We start from the raw sequence: 20,531 nt of genomic DNA on the forward strand, positions 1-20,531 counted from the left end.
TCACTCGCTGAGAGACTTGGGCATAGAGAAATATGGACTGTAGTTATTTCTCACAAGAAATAGTCTAGAAGAAGAAAGAGAACATTAGAATATGATAAGGGCTACCCTTCAGTCAAGCATTACTATAGTAAATAGCAAAAACATTGTTTTGCTTGCGGGAAGTCAGGCAGGTAGCATCTGAGTTGGGGGCTGAATGCTACGTGTAGAGATAACAGAAATGATATTAAAAACTTAGAAGTCTTATTAAGACAAATCAACCCAACTTTAACAATTTATTTGTTCCTATAAACATAAAAATGCATTAAAAATTATATAGTAACATAGGAAAACATTATTATCTGAATGTCTTTTATGTGCATTAAGCTGATATTTAATGCAGGCCTACTATGTGGTAGGGAGACAATACAGCTTATACTCCAGTGAAGATAATAAATAAGATAATTAACCATTAATAAGTAAAACGAGTAGAAGAAATAAAGTAAACAATGATATTTATAGTACTTTTACAGGGGCTACAAGATCACATGATGAGGTCCTGTTTCAGGTAATTTGGTCAGGAAAGTGTCTAGTAAGGAAGTGATAAATAAGCTAAAGATACAGAATGATTAGACACGTATAAAAACAAATAAGCACACACCAGAGGGAGGGAATAATGAGAACAAATGCAAAGTTTGCAGCATGTTTGAGAAACAAAAAGAAGAGAAATAGTTAGAATAGAAACAGGGAAAGGAAACTTGTGACCTGTCTTAAAAGGTACAAAAGGGCCCAGATTATGCAGAATTTTATTTGGGGAAAAACAGTAAGAAACACGGGGAAGTTCTAAGTACAAAAGTAAAATTAACTTGCAAAATATCAGCCTGATTGCTGGGTGAGCATGGATTTCAGAACTTCCATCAAAATGAAATACGAGTGACCAGATTTATCCTTCTTCCTGACACAGTTAGAAAGAAAAAGAAAAAATATATTAAACAATGGTTTTCAGATATGAGCCAGCCACCAGGTAGAACAGGATAATTATTTCTGAAAGAGAGAAAACAAGTGAGGTGAATCCTATGATTTCTCCTATGAGTTCACTGCCTGGAGAGAGTATTCAAGCCGCAGAAAAGGGAGGGAATAACAAGTCAGAGCCTACAGACTCCCTTTGTTGAGGAAGTAGAGCTTGAGGTTCAGAGACTCCAGATGACAGCGTTCACAGGGTAGAGTACCGTGAAGGTGAGTGTTACCAAGAAAGAGCTCCAGAGACCTGCAGAGAATTCTCAAACCTCCAGGTAAGTACTGATCAGCACATGCATATGAGGTAATTACCCAAGGCTGGCAAAAGAAACACCCATGGTGCAAAGTTTGAACAATTCTAGGAGCTCACAGAGTGATGGGAAAACACAAATACTTTTGTGTTCCCACCAGCAAGAGTAGAAAACCTTATAATTCAAAAAGAAATCAGAGAGTACTCAGAAGGGTATTGTCTTAGCAGGAGACAAAATTAGCCACAGACTGAAGACATCCTCGTTCCATTTAGCAAAGTTTAAGGAAAGCCTCAGTAAGATCATCTACTATTTCCAACTAAATAAATTGTATCCCAGAACAAAGCTGAGTATAATTTACAGGAGTATAAAAATTGCCAGAAACCAAAAAGATAAAATTCACAATGTACAGAACCCAAACGAAATCACCAGGAAGGCAATAAAACAAAGTTATATAATCCATGATGAGGAGAAAAATCAATTATTAGAAACAGATCAAGAACTGACAGAAGTGATAGAATATGTAGACCAGTACAGTAAAATAATTTTAATGATATTCTCTATATTCAAGGAGAGAGCAAAGAATGAGCATATTAAATAGATACATGGAAGACATAAAGAAGAGTTTAATCTGTCTTCTTTTCAGACATGGAAAGTACACTGAATAGGTTTATCAGATCGGACGCCAAAGAAGATACAATTAATGAAGATATAGCTATGTAATCTACACAAAATGAAATGAGAAAAACTTGAAAATAAACAAAACATCAGTAAATTGTGACACAACTTCAAGTGAACTGATTTACATGTGGCCTGAGTCCCCAAGAGAAGGAGAGAGAAATCAGACAAAAAATATTTGAAAAATTAATAGCTGAATTTTTTCCAAATTTGATAAAAACAGTAAGTCCACAGATCCAAAGATGCTCAATGCAGCATAAACACAAGAAATAAAATGAAAATGACATCCCAATCGTAGGGTAGAAATCCATGGTAGGAAATCCATGACAGAAAAATCAAAAGCTGAAGGAAGGAGGAAGGAATCAAGGACAACTTTTATTTTGGTTTAAGCAACTGAGTGAATAGTGGTGCCATTTTCTAAAATAGGGAAGACTGGAATAGAATTACAGAGCCAAGGTTTTTCACCACAATTACAAAGACTGACTCAAACTGGTTTTGCAAGTTTTAAGGGATTTAAAACAATAAACCAGGGTTTATATACAGACATCAAGAAAATAAAAGTGGGGCGGGCACTGATCAACTGCCATATTAATATGTTTATGATGCAGAAAAAGAAACTAGTAATTCATGGAGATTATAAAACAGGTGCAAAACACCTTTGCCCAAAATATTTTTAAATAAATAAATAAAAGGTATGTGTACTCATTAGAAAATGATTACTTAAAACTATTTTAATTAAATGCTATGTTTTACTTCTAGTGGGTTTTTTCTATTAGTATTACTTATGTATGTCTGCATTTTTAACTAAAAATATTTGTGTCCATTAAAATCAAAACTTAAATTAAAAATTACTAACTGAAAGAAAGAAGATAACAGGTTATTTCCTTATATAGCTTTGCTCACCTGTTTAGTCTTTCAAATAATGTTCCAAATTGTGCTGTTTCATATGATGTACTGAGAGCATCTTGACTTTCATTTAATTTAGAAACCAAGGAATTAGAATAATTAACATTACTGAGCTGAAAAACAGAAAGGAAAAACCTGCCAAAATGGTAAATGTTCATATATACAATTAAAATTATTTACCATAAAATGCCATTTAGTGGAAATCTACATTGAAAAAAAATTTTTTTTCTTAAAGTAACTGTGTCCTTATTAAAAACAAAATAAACACTTTTCTAACAACGAAAGCAATATCAGTATTTGAATAACAGTTGGTACTATGGTGAGCTAACCATTTTCTTAGAGGTAAAAAAAATATATATATATATATATATATATATATAAAAGAAAAATACCCAGAATACCAGGATCTTGAGGAAATAAAAGAAGTTAAACTTCTCTAACAGAAAATAATAGTTTCTTCCTAAGAAACAGCTGTACTTATCTAAGTTCTTCTACTTACTGAGTAATTTTACAGATTGCTACTTTAATCTTTCTGAATATCAGTATCAGTGAGTACAACAGGGGAAAGTAAGTGAAAATTGTTGTGAAAGCAGATGAGATACTCCATTTGTTAATGTGGAAGGTACCATATTCTGGCAATAATAACTTATATCTGTAGTATATATTTTTTATAAACCACAAAACAAAGAGAGTTCCAAAGACAATAAATGGCAGAAATAGGAAAAAAAATTTTAAAAAGAGAGACAAAAAACGTTAAAGTCTTTTTAAACAAAAAGATCTAAAGTTAGGGAGAACTGGAAATAAAGTCTCATAATTTATTACAGTCTCAGAGATGCAGTGACATAAGTACAGACGTAAAATCATCCCCTGAAATAAGAAACACACAATCAAAAAAAAAAAAAAAAGAGAATATTATATATTGGCTTAATACTACTTCTCTAGAGACAAGTCCCAGATTACTTTTTCTTCTAACCTGTTTTATTCAACTCATTTTGTTTTGTACTTTATTATTTCATTTTAATTCTTTTCACTTGTCTTGAAATCCCTCCAAGTAAGCTATTACTTCCATAATGCTATGCATTAGACATTATCTTCCCTTTTCTCTCTTCTGCCATATTAAGTATAACATTAATACCCCTCTGGAAATAATCACTAACCTGCAATCTATAAATAGATTATTTAAGTAGAGATTACAAGGAGTTTCATTCTCTATTCTATATACTATTTAATAGAGCAAAGATGAGTTATAAGCTGATCTAGGATGCAAGTTTTACTCTTATATTGTACAAACTGAATGGGTAATTAGGATTTCATTGCATCATCCAAAAATTATTGGGTCTTTAGTAATGCTAGCACATATCACTGGAATATAATAATTCATTTCCTCTTCTCTGAAAAACAAGAAAACATACTTTAATAAATCTCTTATAAAATTGAATCCTTATCATTACATATCATTACATATAGCTTTAGTATACTGTGACATATAACTACAATGTGTTTAATTATGAAATTATAAATGTTTAAATAGTAAATACAAAAATATGGCCAAAAAAACCAGTGTGTTCTAAAAATGAGAGACTTCAAAACTAAGTATTACTGTTGACAAGACTGTTTATATAACCACTTCTTCACTACCATTATACATAGTATAGTAACCATTTAATTAATTTTATTTTTTAACTCTACATTAAATTAGTAAAATATCACATCGTTTTTTATGGCAACTATATTTCAGTATTTTAAAATGTAGATGATTTTATAATTTTCACTTTGGAGAATATAATGATTAAAACAACACTTTAGCACTACACAATCTCTATCTGTACAAATATATTTGTAAACTTTTAGTTAACGTGCATTTAACCAGTTCTCGTTTGTCAAATCATAACAAAGAATCAAGCCACCACAAGTCGTATTTTAAGACTACTATGACCTACAGAAATATGTACTGCTGCTCACAGCACCTTTTCCATTTCATGCCTAGCTGGCTACCATGACACCACCAACTGGTCATTTACTGTGATTACAACCATCAACTATTATAAAACACTCAACTATTTTCAATTTCACTACCAACAATTTTATAAAAGGATGATTTCAAAGGTTTTTAAAGAACATTCCAGTTTTTGGATTTATAATTTTCTACTGTGCAGAGAATTAAGCTTTTGTCCTAAGAGGAATTATTTATTATACTTAATTTATCCCCTAACTTGGCTATATCTATAGCAACTAATATTTATTTTATTTTTTTTAACTAACAGGACTTACTAAGAGAAGTTTTCGACTAAGCACAGACTTAACAGCTCCTTTCTATCTGCCTTTCCACCTTTGGTCCTCTCCCCCTTAAGCTCCTCCATTCCTGCTCATCTCTTAATGACAGGAAATCCGCATTCCATTAACCCACAAATTCAGGTGAAGAGATGTCAAAGACATTTTAGTGTTATTGCCATTATCTTTCTGATGAAGTTTAACTTTGACAATTCAAAGGAAAGAAAGGATAATAATATGGTACTGGACCTTAGAATTTCAGGCTTTAATCACAATCTGTGCATTTTCTAACTGATTAAATATTATTTGCTAAAAAATAATTATTTGTAATACTTCAAAAGAAAAACCATCTTGGGATCAATGTTAATTTTGAAAATCACAATTCAACATAAAATAAAACAACTCGGTCACCATACCAGAAGAGATAAATTGACAATAATCACATGGTCACAAAGTAAGAATCCCCAAATGAATTATCCTTTGCAATTTGTCAGTAACACGTATAATCAAATGTCAGGCACATATAGGCCTAGTCTACATTATATATAACTGTAAAGGACTTCTCACAGCAATCAGCTAAAATATTTTTATGGTATATATTCCTCACATTAAAAACTTCTAAAAGAATAATTTTAAAGACTAAAACATTTTTAAAGAATAACTAATTTACCCTGATATTTAAAAAATCGTATTATTTGGTAGCATGCCACAATTGTTAAAATAACTCATAAAATTTTTTTTAATTCTCACCTGTACTGGGCCCAGTTCTTCATTGCTGCCTACTCTTTGATTGTGAATACTAATAATAAAAATAAAAGGTTAAGGTTAAAAGCAGAGATGGCAATAAAATTGACTATCTCTTTATATTTTAAAATTCATACTGTTCAATACAAATAAACAAAAAAATATGGAACTCTAATCATTCCAGGGACCTACTATTTTATAAAACTCAATACTCTTATTGAGTTTTATAAAAATTATACTATTACCACAGACACATTTTTATGAAAAGGAAAGTCAAGCTATGCACACAAAACAGTATAAGCATTAGGTCATTTGACAAAGGTCTGAACAGTTTAATAATACAGCAATACAAAATCTGGAGGTAAAAGAATAAGCCCTTTGTACATTGTCCAAATGAATAAAACAGTGTCAGTAATGATCAAATTAAATACCTAATAATATATAACCTAGATAAAACCTACTTGTTTTCTATATCATCAATGCAGAGGTTTGATGGTACACGGGGAGGCGACATCGGAAGTTCTAAATCATGCTTCCTTAGGGACATTTTTATGTCTGTATTCATATTCACGTGGATTGGTTTTCTCACAGTTTCTGTAATAAAGAAATATTTAGAAATAAGAATGGATAATAAAATCTTTTAAAAGCATGGCTTGATATACCATGTTCATTAAATAAATGTATATCTTAGAAATTCACCAGAACAATCTATGTTCTACATACGCTTTTAAAAAGTCATTATAGTGCTATCACAGGTAATTCAAATAATCTTTCTTCATTTTACATACTCCTCATAAAAGTGGCTCTACTAATTGTATTCTACTTTCTTCCTCCTCCAAGACTTCCCTGACCCCCCAACTATATGAGATATGTTATATACTGCAGTAGCACTACGTATGTTCTCTATTATAGCACTTATAGTTTATTGTATTTTATTAACTCTACCTCACTATTAATAGATTTTTAAACTTGATAGAAGCAGAAGCCTTGTCTCTCCTTATATAAGTTATCACTATTTTGTCTGTTCAGTACTTTTAACTACTCTCCTATTCTGAGAAATGCTTTTTACACATGGACAGTCTGTAGAGTTCTAGAATAGACTTTCTATCTTCTTACAAAACCCTACCTCTCTGAAAAATAATTGGTTTATTGGGTAGCTATCCTACCCAAGATGAATCAGTAATAATATCAAATCTCTCTGGTATTAGGTAATTGTTCCAGAGCTGGGACCCAACATCAATAAGGTAAGACAACATCACTCCAATGGAATTTTAAAAATTCATAAGCAGGGAAACAATCCTCAGTATTTCCCTCATGGCAAAACTAAAGAATGAGCAATATTCGGATTTTTAAGGCCACATTGTAAGCCTCAGTGATGAAGACAGTCTAAGAGAATAATGCCAGCGTCTTAAGTGAAACTCTTCAAAAACACTGAAGTCCCTAAGTCCAGCAGTCTCTGAGGCCCAGCTGCACCACTGCTCCTCCTTTCAGTTAAGTGTCTCAATCCATGCAGCCTGCTGTAACAGAATACCATAGACCGGGTGAATTACAAACAACAGAAATGTATCAGTCTGGAGGCTGGGCAGTCAGATTCACTCTCTGATGAGCACCGCCTCCAATTCCCAAACAGCCATCTTCTTGACCGAGGAAGGTGCAGGAGAGCCCCGTTGGAGTCTCTCCTGTAAGGACACTAATTCCATTCATGAGGGCTCCAACCTCATAACTTAATCACATCCTAAAGACCCCACTTCCTAATACCTTAGCACTGCAGGTTAGGATTCCAACATATGAATTTGGGGGTGGGGGAGAGATGCAAAAATTCAGTCCATAGCATTAAATAAATATATATTTGAAAAATTTCTGTCTTTTGTAGTCATGAGTCCTGGCTAATAAAGTTTTGTTCTTGTAGGGAAGGAAAAACATCTTTTTCCTCTACCCCTCTAAACTCTCAGCTAGCGCCCCTGTAATAAAAGACAGATTAACAAAAGACATTTATTCAATATAAAGTTTCACGTGAAAAATTTTTTATGGAGAAGAAAACCCAAAGGGATGGTTAAACCTGAGTGTTTTCATGCTATGTTTGAAGAACTGTGGAAAGTCATGGCAAAAAGTGATAGGACAAAAAGGGAATGAGCTAAGTGTAGTAAACCGGGGAAAACAGCAAGACCTGTTCATCTAGATTCCTCTCAGTGTTCCTCTACCTTGGAGATAAAGATCCTCCATTTTTAGGGAAAACACCTTTCACATGAGAATCCTTCCTGCACATCCTGCTTCTCAAATTCCTTCAGCTTAAAGCAGTGAACATACCAAGGTTCCATAAATTTGAGTAGCATGTCCTGACCCCATTACTCTCTGTTCAATTCCCAGCATCCAATATAAAACTTATGGTAGGCACTCAATAAACATATGGTGAATGTATGAATGAAAAGAAAGTGGGGTGCACATATTATTTCTGATCAGTGTTTTGGGATTCTTAGGATATATTCCCAGAAGTAGGATTGCTAGGTCAAAAGGCAGATCCATTTTTAGTTTTTTGAGGTATCCCCATACTGCTTTCCACAGCGGCTGCACCAACCTGCATTCCCACCAACTGTGCACTAGAGTCCCCTTTTCTCCACATTCGCACCAGTACTTGTTGTTTGTTGATTTCCTGATGACAGCCATTCTGGTAGGTGTGAGGTGATACCTCAATGAGGTTTTAATTTGTGTCTCTCTGATGATTTGTGATGTTGAACATTTTCATAGGTCTATGGGTCATCTGCATGTAGTCTTTGGAGAAGTGCCTATTCAAGTTCTTTGCCCATTTTTTAATTGGATTGTTTTCTTCCTGATGTTAAGGTGTACAAGTTCTTTATGACTTTTGGAAATTAATCTCTTATCAGCTGTATCATTGGCAAATACGTTCTCCCATGAAGTGGGCTCCCTTTTCATTTTCTTGATGGCTTCTTTTGCTGTACAGAAGCTTTTCAGTTCGATAGAGTCCCATTTGTTTATTTTTTCCTTTATTTCCCTGGTGTTAGGAGATGTATCAGCAAAGATATTGCTCTGAGAGATGTCTGAGATTTTACTGCCTGTCTTCTTCTAGGATATTTATTGTTTGCCAACTTACATTCAAGTCTTTTTTCCACTTTGAGTTTATCCTTGAGTATGGTGGATGAGTGGATAAAAAAGCCGTGGTACATTTATACAGTGGAATTCTATATGGCTGTAAAAAAGAAGGAACTCTTACCCTTTTCAACAGCATGGATGGACCTTACAGAATATTATGCTAACTGAAATGAGCCAGTCAGAGAAAGATAAGTACCATATGATCTCACTCATAAAATAGAATCTATTGAACAAAATAAACTGAGGAACAAAATAAAACCAAAGGTATGGGCACGTGGAACAGACTGATAGATCTCAGAGCAGAGGTGGGAAGGGGAGACTGGAAGAGATTAGCTAAAAAGCATATATGCATATATGCAAAGCCGATGAACACAGACAACAAGGTGGAGAGAGTGGGAGTTCTGGGGCTGGGTGGAGGGGGAAAAGGCAGAGGGGATGGGGAATGGAGGACATCTGTAATACTGTCAACAATAAAAAATGTTTTTAAAGGAAATAAAGTGGGAGAGAGAAAAAATATTACATAAAATAAATACATCACTGGTCAGTGACATCCAAAAGAAACTGGAACCTTATCTTAAATAAAATATTAAAAATCAACTCAAAATGGATTAAACACTTGTAAGTAAGACCTGAGACCATAAAACTCTTAGAAGAAAACATAAGGGGTTAGCTCCTTGACATCAGTCTTGGCAATAACATTTTTGGGCATGAATGATACCAAAAGCCAAGGCAACAAAAGTAAAAGTAAACAAATAGAATTACATTAAACTAAAAAGCTCCTGTACAGAAAAGGAAACCATCAACAAAATAAAAAGGCAACTTATGAAATGGGAAAAATATTTGCCAATTATGTATTTGAGAACTCATATAACTTGCTAGCAATTAAAAAAAAACTGATTAAATTTTTATTTACTTGAATAATCAAATGCAGGCCAAAATGAACTTTATTTTGAAATGAGACTACTACAGTTAACTTCCCAGGGAATGTACAAGAAATTATTCAAGTTGTGAGATAGGAAGCTAATCACTGAGGCAAAAATCTTTTCAGCTCTTCCTTTCAAACAAATTCTCTGAATAGCTTAAGTTAGTAAAGAAAGGTATTCCCTGCCCTATAGCTAAACTTTGGTAACCATCGGCTTAGACACAGTAATAACTGAACCAACTGAACAAGAATAACCATACCTTATAAAATTAATTTTACATAACCTAAAAATAAAAATAAATAGATTACACAACAAAATATTTTAAACAAAAATTAATGAGGCTTCTAATTTAAGAGCCTTCTAATTGTTTTAAAATTAGTTTACTTTCCACATCCTTTGAGCTCTAAAATTACAAACTTAGTAGAAAACTCAAGGCTACGATCACATCAGAGTCAAACAAACTGCTATTGGAAAGACTTACTTACCAGGTATTTTCTTCTGGCAGGAGATCTGATTTACCACATACAGATTAAGGAGGTCTAAACTGACAGTGGAATTTTTGACAGGAGATAAAACTCCCAGTGATTTCATTTTTGATCTTAACCTTTTCTTTTCAAAATATTCCTAAAATAATTAAAAATTAAAAAGTTATTGCAGCAACAACCATGAGGTTTCAGGTAGAATTATAAATAAAAGGCAGCAATGCTATTAAATAATTTAGCTGATATTTTTATAATTTTGTGACACCCGTTACATCGTTACATATAAATTAAATCCAATAATTACTGCTTTAATTTGCCTAAAGACTTTAAATTTTACAACTATAATCTTTTGTTAAATGTAATGCCTGTAAAACAAAACTTTATAAAGCCATTCTCAGGTATCATACAAATAGTATGAATGTAGAGAGTTTAAAAATTTGGTAGAACAGATCCAACAGGCTAAAAACTTATTTTTCTTCAAGGTATGCTATCCTACAGATATAAAAAGCCTTAAATATATGCACAGCTAAGGACTATTAAAAGTCAACTAAGCTTATGGCTCAGTTGAAAGGTCAGGGGTTCAATTCCGAGTCAGGGCACATGCCTAAGTTGCTGGTTCTGCACCTGGTTGGGGCATGTATGAGAGGTAACCGATTGATGTTTCTCTCTCACATTGATGTTTTTCCCCTGCTCTCTACCTCCCTTACCCTCTCTCTAAAATCAAAAAGCATGTCCTCCCTAGGATAAGGATTTAAAAAAAAAAAAGTCAATTGAAATGAAAAGAGGAAAAGAAAAGAAGCCTGGTAAGATAGAATCTCCAGCCAAAGCCAATTTAATTCCATTTGTTATTTCTCCATGAATTCCAGATTTTTTAAAACCAGACATAATTATCATTTTTCATCCAGTATTTATGTTTTTCTTGGTTGGCTGAACTATAATTATTCTTCCTTATCTTCATTATTTTTCTTTCAGATTACATCCTTAATTTACCAAGTTCAAAGGTACTTATTTGTTTAAAATTCATTTACTGGGCAACTATTATATACTAAATACTAAAAAATAAATTGTGAAAATATCTTCTCTTCCATTAGATAACACACAATACAATGCCATAAACAAGGATTACATTTGTGAAATATCAAAAGCAAGAAAAGCCCAAGATGGCAAAAAAAATTAACAGAAAAGGAAGTATGAATTTTCCAAGAAGTTAAGGTTCTTCCACATTAGCTTTTCAAAAATATTATTAATTATAATAGACTTTTCAGGTTGTAAACAATTTGTAAGAATTGGAAGAGACTTGCCAGCTATCTCTAAATGTCAGGCAGAAAAGCCAATGTCAATGTTATTATGCAAAATTAACCATAGATAAAAAGTGTTTGTTTATATTTCATTTGAGTGATTTCTAACCCCAACTGGGATTTAAATGTCTTTATTTTTTTTTTAGTTTTTATTTATTTTTAGAGAGGGGAAGGACAGGAGAAAGAGAGGGAGATAAAAGTAGATCAGTTACCTTTCCTAGGCACCTGTCCAGGATCGAACCTGCAACACAGGCATGTGCCCTGACCAATAACCAACCAACTGAGCCACAAGGGTCAGGGCTGGATTTAAATGTGTTTAAAAAGATCACACAATATACCTCAGTAATGAAATGGCAGGACATTCAGGATGTAACTATTTTCCCCCCTGAAAACATGACTATGGCTCTAATAATTGATGGTGTCTTAAAATAAAAATGTTAATTCCAAGTACAATAGGAGATGGTACAGGATCCTCAGGAAGGATATAGAAACTATGGATTGGTGGGGTGAGAGGAGACAGAGGGAGGGCTACAGGAGAGGGAAGCTTTCTTAGGAAATTATTTCCAAGATAGATGGATATATCAGAGGTAGCCAGAGGACTGGAACGCGTGTAAGATTCCAGGAATAAGGAAAAACAGTACAAGGGCTGTCTAATCCAGGGAACACTTCCGAAGAGGCAGGACCCTCATACCTCCCCATCACGACAGCCTCTGATGTTTGCATTCCTAGGAAGAACAAAGATATGTGACTCACTTACTTACCTGACAAGGTTAGGCTTAATTTTTCTATCAACTTGCATTTGGTAGACACAAGTAGAAAATATTTAGAAGATAATTAGAAACCTTACAGAAAATAAATAATAAAATTTTAACACGAAAATAGCCATCTAACAATAGCATCTGTGAAACAAACAAAATGTGGAGAATGTGTCAAAGGAAACAAGGGAAGATCTTGTTTCAAGATGGAAAAAATGGGCAGTTCTCCAACTGCAGACTGTCCACTTTGTGAAATGCTAAGTGAAGTTTGTCTGTATCATTAAAAAAAGGGGAATGAAAAATCTGTGCAGGAGATGATGGCATATTAAAGAAAACTGGATTGAAAACTATCCTTGAAATGGAACAACATGAAACTCAACTCTGACATTAGCAAGGGCTGTAGAGTGAAGTAGACTGAGAAGCGAAGGGAGATAAGCGTGAAGGAGGATAGCAAGAAAGGGAAAGAATCCAGAAAGGACTGTATTTGCTTTAATAGGATAGAACTGAAATACCAATAGAAAGCCTCTAGTTGACAGGGAGTGGTAGAAGACACAAGAAAGGAAAGAAGTAACTGAGATCCCTGAAAAAGCAGAAATAAATGGAATTCAGATCACAAATCTCTTCCTTTGACAAAAGGAAACTACTCTATAGTCATAGGAGGGAAAGAAAAGATGGGTGAAAATAAAAGATGTTTTACAGAATTGGTGGTAGAAATTGAGATAAGTCTCATCTAACAGGTTCTATTTCCTCTGAAATATGAGGTAAGGCCATCTAATGAGTAAGAAGGGGATACAGGGGCGTCCAACCTGCGGTCCACTGGCCACATGCAGCCCAGGATGGCTGTGAATGCAGCCCAACACAAAATCATAAATTAACTTAAAACATTACAAGATTTTTTTGTGATTACAGGTCACAATGTATTTAATGTGTGACCCAAGACAACTCTTCTTCTTCCAATGTGGCAGAGAGACGCCAAAAGGTTGGACACCCCTGGAATAGGGTTGGGGAAGAGGTTTGGGAGGTAAAGGAAGATATGAAATTTTCAAAAACAGGAAAGTGACCTGACGAGATAACACCACTTGGGGGAAGAGCCACTCCTCTTTCCCTTTCTTATCCAAATAGAGTGAAATTATTTTTTTAAATATAATCTTGAGAACAGATTACATTCATAGTATATGTATTATTGAGTGACTATGTTGTTGCTAGATACAGTTTCAGGCACAGGGGATATATAATGAACAAAAGTAATAAGATCCCTATTCTCACTGATATATTTTAATGGTGTGGGGAGGAGAACAGATTTTTTAAATTAGAAATACCAGATTATGAAAAGAATGATGAATGAGAGTATGAGAGAGTAACTAGAGGGTGGGAAACTATTTAGATGTAGTGATTAGAGAAAGCCAATCTAAGAGGAGATACTTTAGCTGAGATGCAGTGCAATCATATAAATAACTCCAGGGAGAATATTATAGACAAAAAGAAGAAAAGTAACAGAAAGAGTTAAGTATGCCTGAAATACAATGAACAATAGGGCAAGTGTTAAGAAATAAGGTCAGAGAAGCAGGCAAGTTGCAGATTCTTCAGGTCCTTATAGGCTATGGTTAAATCAGATTTTACCCTCTGAAAGCAACTGAGGCTTTTAATAATTGTGATTTGTGCTTTTAAAAAAATCATACTAACCTCTGTCTGAAGAATGGGCTAAAATGAATAAAAGATAAGGCAGAAAAGAGTTGGTAACTTCAATTACATTAAAATTAAGAGCTTTCCTTCAAAGATAGCATTAAGTAAAAATAAAAGCCAGAGTACACATGTGACTGACAAAGTCCTAAATATATAAAGTCAGTCACAATAAGAAGACAAACAACCCAAATAAAAAATAAACAAAATATTTGGAAAAACACAGCACAAAAGAGAAAACCTGAATGAAAACACAGTCAGCCTCATTAGTAATCAAGGAAACACTAGTTAAATTCATGAGGTATCACATTTCACTGAGTTACCAACCACCCTGCTTTCATGGTAAGCACCTCCTTGGTTTTCTCTAAATTTTACCACACTTGGTTTAACCATTCTACTGCTAAAGAACATTGGGATGGTCCCCTTTCATGTCCCCCCCTTCCCTTTTCCTTCCTTTCTTTCTTCTTTTCTCTCTCTCTCTCTCCCCCACCCCCTTCCCTCTCTCCCTACCTGTTTGTGGCCTAACAACAAAGATCCAAAGGAGTCTGTACATGTCTCAAAGTGCACCTGTGGAAAACTTTCTCTCGGACATATACTGCTCCGTTGTAAGGTATATACATACTCAACTTCACTATGTAATATAACAATGTAATTTTTAAAAAACCTTTTAAAAAGTAGGGTTTAGGTTATAAGGCCATTATATTTCTCTAGGCAACAAATGATGGTGATCTGAAGCAGGGTGCTAATAGGTAGTGAGAACTGATCAGACCTGAGACATAGTTTGGAACTGGAATGACAAGAATCAACAACAGTCCTTAAGTCTCTGCCTGAGCAGAACAGGCAGCTAATCAAGTATCTATGATGAGAGAACACTACAGGAAGATGGTCTTCCCGTTTCACTTCGATGAATTTATAAACCTAGGGAAATGCTCCAAAGGGTCACTTTACTCATAAAACTAACAACACAAATAAAAATAAATTTCTTTACCCTTTGCTTTCTCTTTTCCTGCTTGATCAGAACCCTGGACCTGAAAAGAGAAGGATAAAAAAATATAACAATTATAGAAATGGTCTCTAAAACAACTGTCACTTCAGCTGAACTGAAGACTTGAAATTACAACTGAAAGTGTAGTTGATAAAAAAAAATTTAAGTGTAGTGATAATTATATTATTTTTTTAAAAGTATGAAAATGTTCTTAAAATATTTATAGTATATAATCTTCCACATAATTTTCTTAGACAGTGCAAGAATAAAACAGATTCTAGACCTGTGATAAATAATTACACATAAAATAAGTCTGAATTATAAAATCAAGATAAGCAAAAAGAAATCAATGATTGGAAAGGATATATCACTGAAATATTCTCATCTGATAGCAATACTCTTGGTCAATACTGCTATTTTCTTACCTTTCTTTGTATTTAATATTATAATACAATCAACAGGAAATAGATGATCAAACTCCATGTATAAGATCTAAGAAAATGCTAAGTTCATCATTAGAGCAACTTCCGTTAAATTACTGTATCAGCTATTTGTACTCGAAATCTGGTAGTCATTAATGGATGTCCTTCATATCTAAGACCTTTGTGCCAAACACTGCGCTGAGTCACAATGACAGTGCAATATTTAATGATTATAAAATATTTGCTCTATTAATAACAGCAGAATGCTATGAAACATTCATGAAAATATAAGCAGATCTGTACAAAATATTTTTTGACTATACATGAAACTTAAATATCAAAATCAAGATCTGGGCAAGAATTTTAAGTAAAATGACAAAATGTATCTTAGCTATTTGAGATTATGTAATAAAATAACACAAATAATAATTGCTAATGAATATCGTATGTCTTGCACCATTCTGGATATATCAGCTATTTTACATAGATGAGTTAACTTAATCATCACAGCAAATCTGAAGCTGGGTTCCACTTTTTACTAATAAAGAAACTAAGACACAGGTTAAGCAACTTACCCACCATCACACTGCTACTAAGTGGTAGAGCCCAGATTCAAACCCAAGAACTCTAATTTTAAAGTTTTCACCTACTGTAGTATACTACTTTCTAAGTATATGAACTGTGAATATACTAAGCTATTCATTTTTCCAAATGCTTTTAATAAGCTACATGAATATGAGTTAATGACTCTGCCACTTACCGAACTTGTTCTTTAATGTATCCCCTAATAGTTATGTCTTAATTTACCATTTTGAGTTTATTGAGCAAATAATCTGTTATATTCAGCTCCATGTAACATCGTAAGTGTATTACTGGCATTCACTTTAGGGAAAAAAGGAAATAAATTACATTTCATTGACTCATCAAATGCTAAGTCTAGAGTAGACCTAGGAATTTATTCTTCATCATTTTAAAACTTATAAAACTGAGGCATAAAGAACAGAGTGACTTTTCAAAGTTCAGAAATATAAGAAGTATGACAGAGCCAGCAATAATAGTCAAGATTATAAAAACTAACAAATATCAATTCTATAAGCAGTTTCCATATTATAAAGCTCAGTAGGATAAGAAACATGTCAAAGTCTAAATACGTATAAATCAAGTAACTTTATTCCAGGCTGGTTTTCCATTGTCCGAGACATTTTTATGGTTCTTACTAAATTCTATACACTACATACTCCCATTACTATGTGCCTAAAAGATTAATTAGGTATTCAAAACCAATTGCTAGATCAGCCTATGAAATCACTAAGCCACAGTGAAAATGAAAAGGATCCTGACTTCTAAGTCAAAGGTTCTTAAACAGAACATTTTAAATTATTATTAAGGCAACCAATGCTACTAGGTCAATCTGTATGTTTACATGTTTTACTGAATAGTCACTCTCCAATACCTGCACTTAAAAAAAAAAGACTGCATCAGTTAAGATTATTAGTTACAAGAAATTGTAAGCATCTTTGTCTAATTTAAATAGAAGATAAATTTATTCAAAGGAAACTGGGTGGCCATCAGGCTTGCCAAGAAAACTGAGGAAGTAGATTTGGTGACTGACAAAAAAAAAAAAGTCGTCTAGGGAGCCGTGGGGTTCACGTTAAAATCCTGCCATAATGAGTCTCTAAAGTCGCTACTGCTGGCACTGGTGACTGCATCATCTCTCTCCTGGACAGTGAACACCTCCTCTGGCATCACTGGCATTACTGTCCCTGAAACTTCAATCCCGTTGTAGCTCCTGCAACTGCCTGAACTACAAAAGATGCTCTGTAGTCCCTATTTCTTTAGGTCACTAACTTCTGTGTGTGTGCAATATTTTATTTAGTCATTCATTAACAACTGAAACTCTTGGAATCCCAAATTAACATCCTTGCCCGTGAGCTTCTTATAGACACCAGAAAAAGTTTCAACCTTCTGTTCCACATTGTTCTTCTGGGCTTTACCCAAATGAACCTTTATGAGCTGCTCCCATCCAGTTTCACTTAGGAAGGCCAACTCTTCCAGGACCACATTGTGCATGGCTGTAACAGTGCAGCTCCCGGACGCTTCTGCTTATTTTTTTTGTATGGCTTTTTCCCCTTAGAGCAATAAAGACAACATGCTTCCCACTGAACTTTTTCTCCAATTTGCATAATAGCCAGACTTGAATTTTTTGGTAAGATTCTGCACTCATGGAGGAAGCAAGCAAATCACCCATCTCTTATACTTTACCTCAAAGGATTATCTGCATACTATAAAAACTGCAGCCTGAGATCCAGTCTATAATTCTAGCAGGCACTAGGGGCTGGCTATATTCCTCTCCAGAGGCCAGGGAAGCTGGAGGATCTCTCTGCTGCCTTCTCATTCCAGCCCTCTCCAAGATGCCAGTATCTCCTGGCAAGGAGTTTGTAACCACACCTGTGCTGCAGCTACACAGGTCACTGGATTCCTGGCTCTAACAGCCAAAGGGAATTCCTTTTATGAAAACAACAGGACTGTAGTAAACAAAGACAGAATTAGTAACTGGCTATCTCCCCAACACTTAGCACAGAGTAATCAGGCAAAATTGCCCATATCCCAGTACTTCCCAAAGAGAGGTTTACCTACTTACCATAAAAGCTGCAGCCTGATGGCAAGGCTTCTAACATAGGACGGACCTAAAGGCTAGCTGTGGTTCTCTCTAGAGACCGGAGAAGCCTACAGACACCTCTCAGGGCTTGTCCCACCAGCCCACTCCAACAGTAATACCAAATTGCTAGTATGTCCCTAGAAGGAGCTTGTACACTTGTCTGTGCCATAGCTTTTGTGACAGCCACCAAAAGGACAGGGCCCCAAATCACCTGACTCCAACAACCAAAGGGGCTTGCATTTATGGGTCCCAAAGGAATGTGACAAAGAAAGAAATAGTTCTTAATGGGCACAGGCACACCATCCAGACAGAATACACTAAGTCCAGTAAAGAAGGGTCTAGCGAAAGAAAAAGAGAAAAAAATGCTCATCTCCCAGTTTCTCCCTGGAAGGATATTAACTACATACACACCCCAGCTGCTACCTGAGAGTCAGGCTCCGAATCAGCTGGCATCGAGGTGCTGACATTAGGCCACTGATGGAGCTTGCCACATCCTCAACTACTGGGAGACACTAAGAACAAAGAAGGAGGCTAGGACAATCACAAAATCTGAGAGACAACTAGGAATATGAGACCATTCTGTCAAAATTCAGAGAGGTGGCTGTTTAGTATGTGCAGAAACCAAAACAAAGAGTCAAGGAAAATGAAGAAACAAAGACATATGTTCACAAAAAAAAGCATAGAAATGCATAAAGAATTTCAACAGAGATATAAAAAATGTAAAATAGTAACAAACAGAAATCATAGAGATCAACAATACAATAAATGCACTGAAAAATTCATTGAAGAAGTTCAACAACAGACTAGATTAAGAGGAAGAAAAGATCAGTGAACTCAGAGAGAGGGAAGTGGGATTCATCCTATCAGAGGAGCAAAGCGAAAAGAGAATGAATAATAAAGATATCTTAAGGTATTTATGGAAAACATCAAACAGACCAATATACACATTATAAGGGGCCCTCAAAAAGGAGAGATAAAGAGGCATAAAGCTATTCAAAGTAATAATGGCTAAAAACTTTCCTAATCTGAGAAAAGTAACAGACATCCAGATCCAAGAAGACCATAAAGGACTAAATAAGAGAAATCCAAAGATTCAAACACTAAGACACATCATAATTAAATGTTCAAAGTTAAAAACAAGGACTCAAAAAATTCAAGAGAAAAGCAACTTATTACATGCCAGGGAAACCCATGACCATGAGCGGATTTTTCAACAGACTCTTTACAGGCCAGAAAAAAAGTGGAGATTTGGGGAAGTGGCACACCTGGAGAGTGTGTGGAAGTTCCATGATCTTTCCCCATACCTTGGCTTATGCATCTCTTCTAACTGGCTGTTTTTAAGTTATTCCCTTTAAAAATAAACCTGAAGTCTAGCAAGTAAAATGTTTCTCTCAGTTCTGTAAGTTCCTTTGTAAATTAATTGAAACCAAGGAGGGATCATGGAATCTCCAATCTAGAGGAGGCAAGTCAGAAGCTCAGGTGACATCCTGGACTTGCAATTGGTGACTAAAGTTGGGGTGGTGGCTGGGACAGTCTTGTAGAACTAAGCCATTAACCTGTGGAATATAACACTATCTTCAGGTGGCATCTGTCAAAATTGAATTGAATTGTAGGACACCATCCTGGTGTTGAAGAATTGCTTGACAAGGGGAAAAATAACAGATACATCAAAATGGGAATCACTGAACTTAAAACTACACATTAGATCAGATGAGACTATTAGACATTTACAGAACATTTCAAACAACAGCAAAAATACACATTCTTCTCAAGCACACAGAGAACATTCTCCAAGATAGATCATATATTAATCCACAAAACAAGTCTTTATAATAAATTTAGGAAAACTGAAATCACATCAAGCATCTTTTCCAAGTACAGTGCTATGAAACTAGAAATCAATTACAAGAAGAAAACTAGAAAATGCACACTTATGTGGAAACTAAACAGTATGCCCCTGAGCAAGCAATGGGTCAAAAAAAAAAAATTAAAACAAAAATTAAAAAAATATATCTCGAGGGAAAGGAAAATAGAAACACAATATATAAAAACTTATGGTATGCAGCAAAAGCAATACTAAGATGAAAGACTAAGCAATAAATGACTATACTAATAAAAAAAACTCAAATAAACAATCTAACTTTATACCTAAAGAACCATAAAAATAACACACTAAGCCCAAAGTTATCAGAAGCAAGGCTATAACATATATCAGAGTGCAAATAAATAAAATAGAGACAAAAAGACAGTAAAACTATGATTTGACTTTTTGAAAAGGTAAATAAAATTGACAAACTGTTGTCTAGACTTGCCAGGAGAAAAAGACAGATGATGCAAATGAGAAATTAAAGGAGACATTTCAACTGATATCATATCAAT

At 34.4% G+C, this 20,531-nt stretch overlaps 1 protein-coding gene across 1 annotated transcript in view; it reads right to left on the reverse strand.

Moving 5' to 3' along the window:
* The window catches only part of REDIC1 (regulator of DNA class I crossover intermediates 1), a 56,982-nt gene that overhangs the window by 25,072 nt on the left and 11,379 nt on the right, over positions 1-20,531 (reverse strand). Inside the window, exons 2-6 of the mRNA XM_045184351.3 lie at positions 15,075-15,114; positions 10,357-10,495; positions 6,302-6,434; positions 5,847-5,895; positions 2,823-2,938 (exon numbers count right to left, since the gene is read on the reverse strand). Coding sequence (XP_045040286.2) covers positions 2,823-2,938; positions 5,847-5,895; positions 6,302-6,434; positions 10,357-10,495; positions 15,075-15,114 — 477 coding nt within the window. The remainder of the gene's footprint in view (positions 1-2,822; positions 2,939-5,846; positions 5,896-6,301; positions 6,435-10,356; positions 10,496-15,074; positions 15,115-20,531) is intronic.

The sequence above is a fragment of the Desmodus rotundus genome, chromosome 3 (assembly GCF_022682495.2).
Source record: "Desmodus rotundus isolate HL8 chromosome 3, HLdesRot8A.1, whole genome shotgun sequence".
Lineage (NCBI taxonomy): Eukaryota > Metazoa > Chordata > Mammalia > Chiroptera > Phyllostomidae > Desmodus > Desmodus rotundus.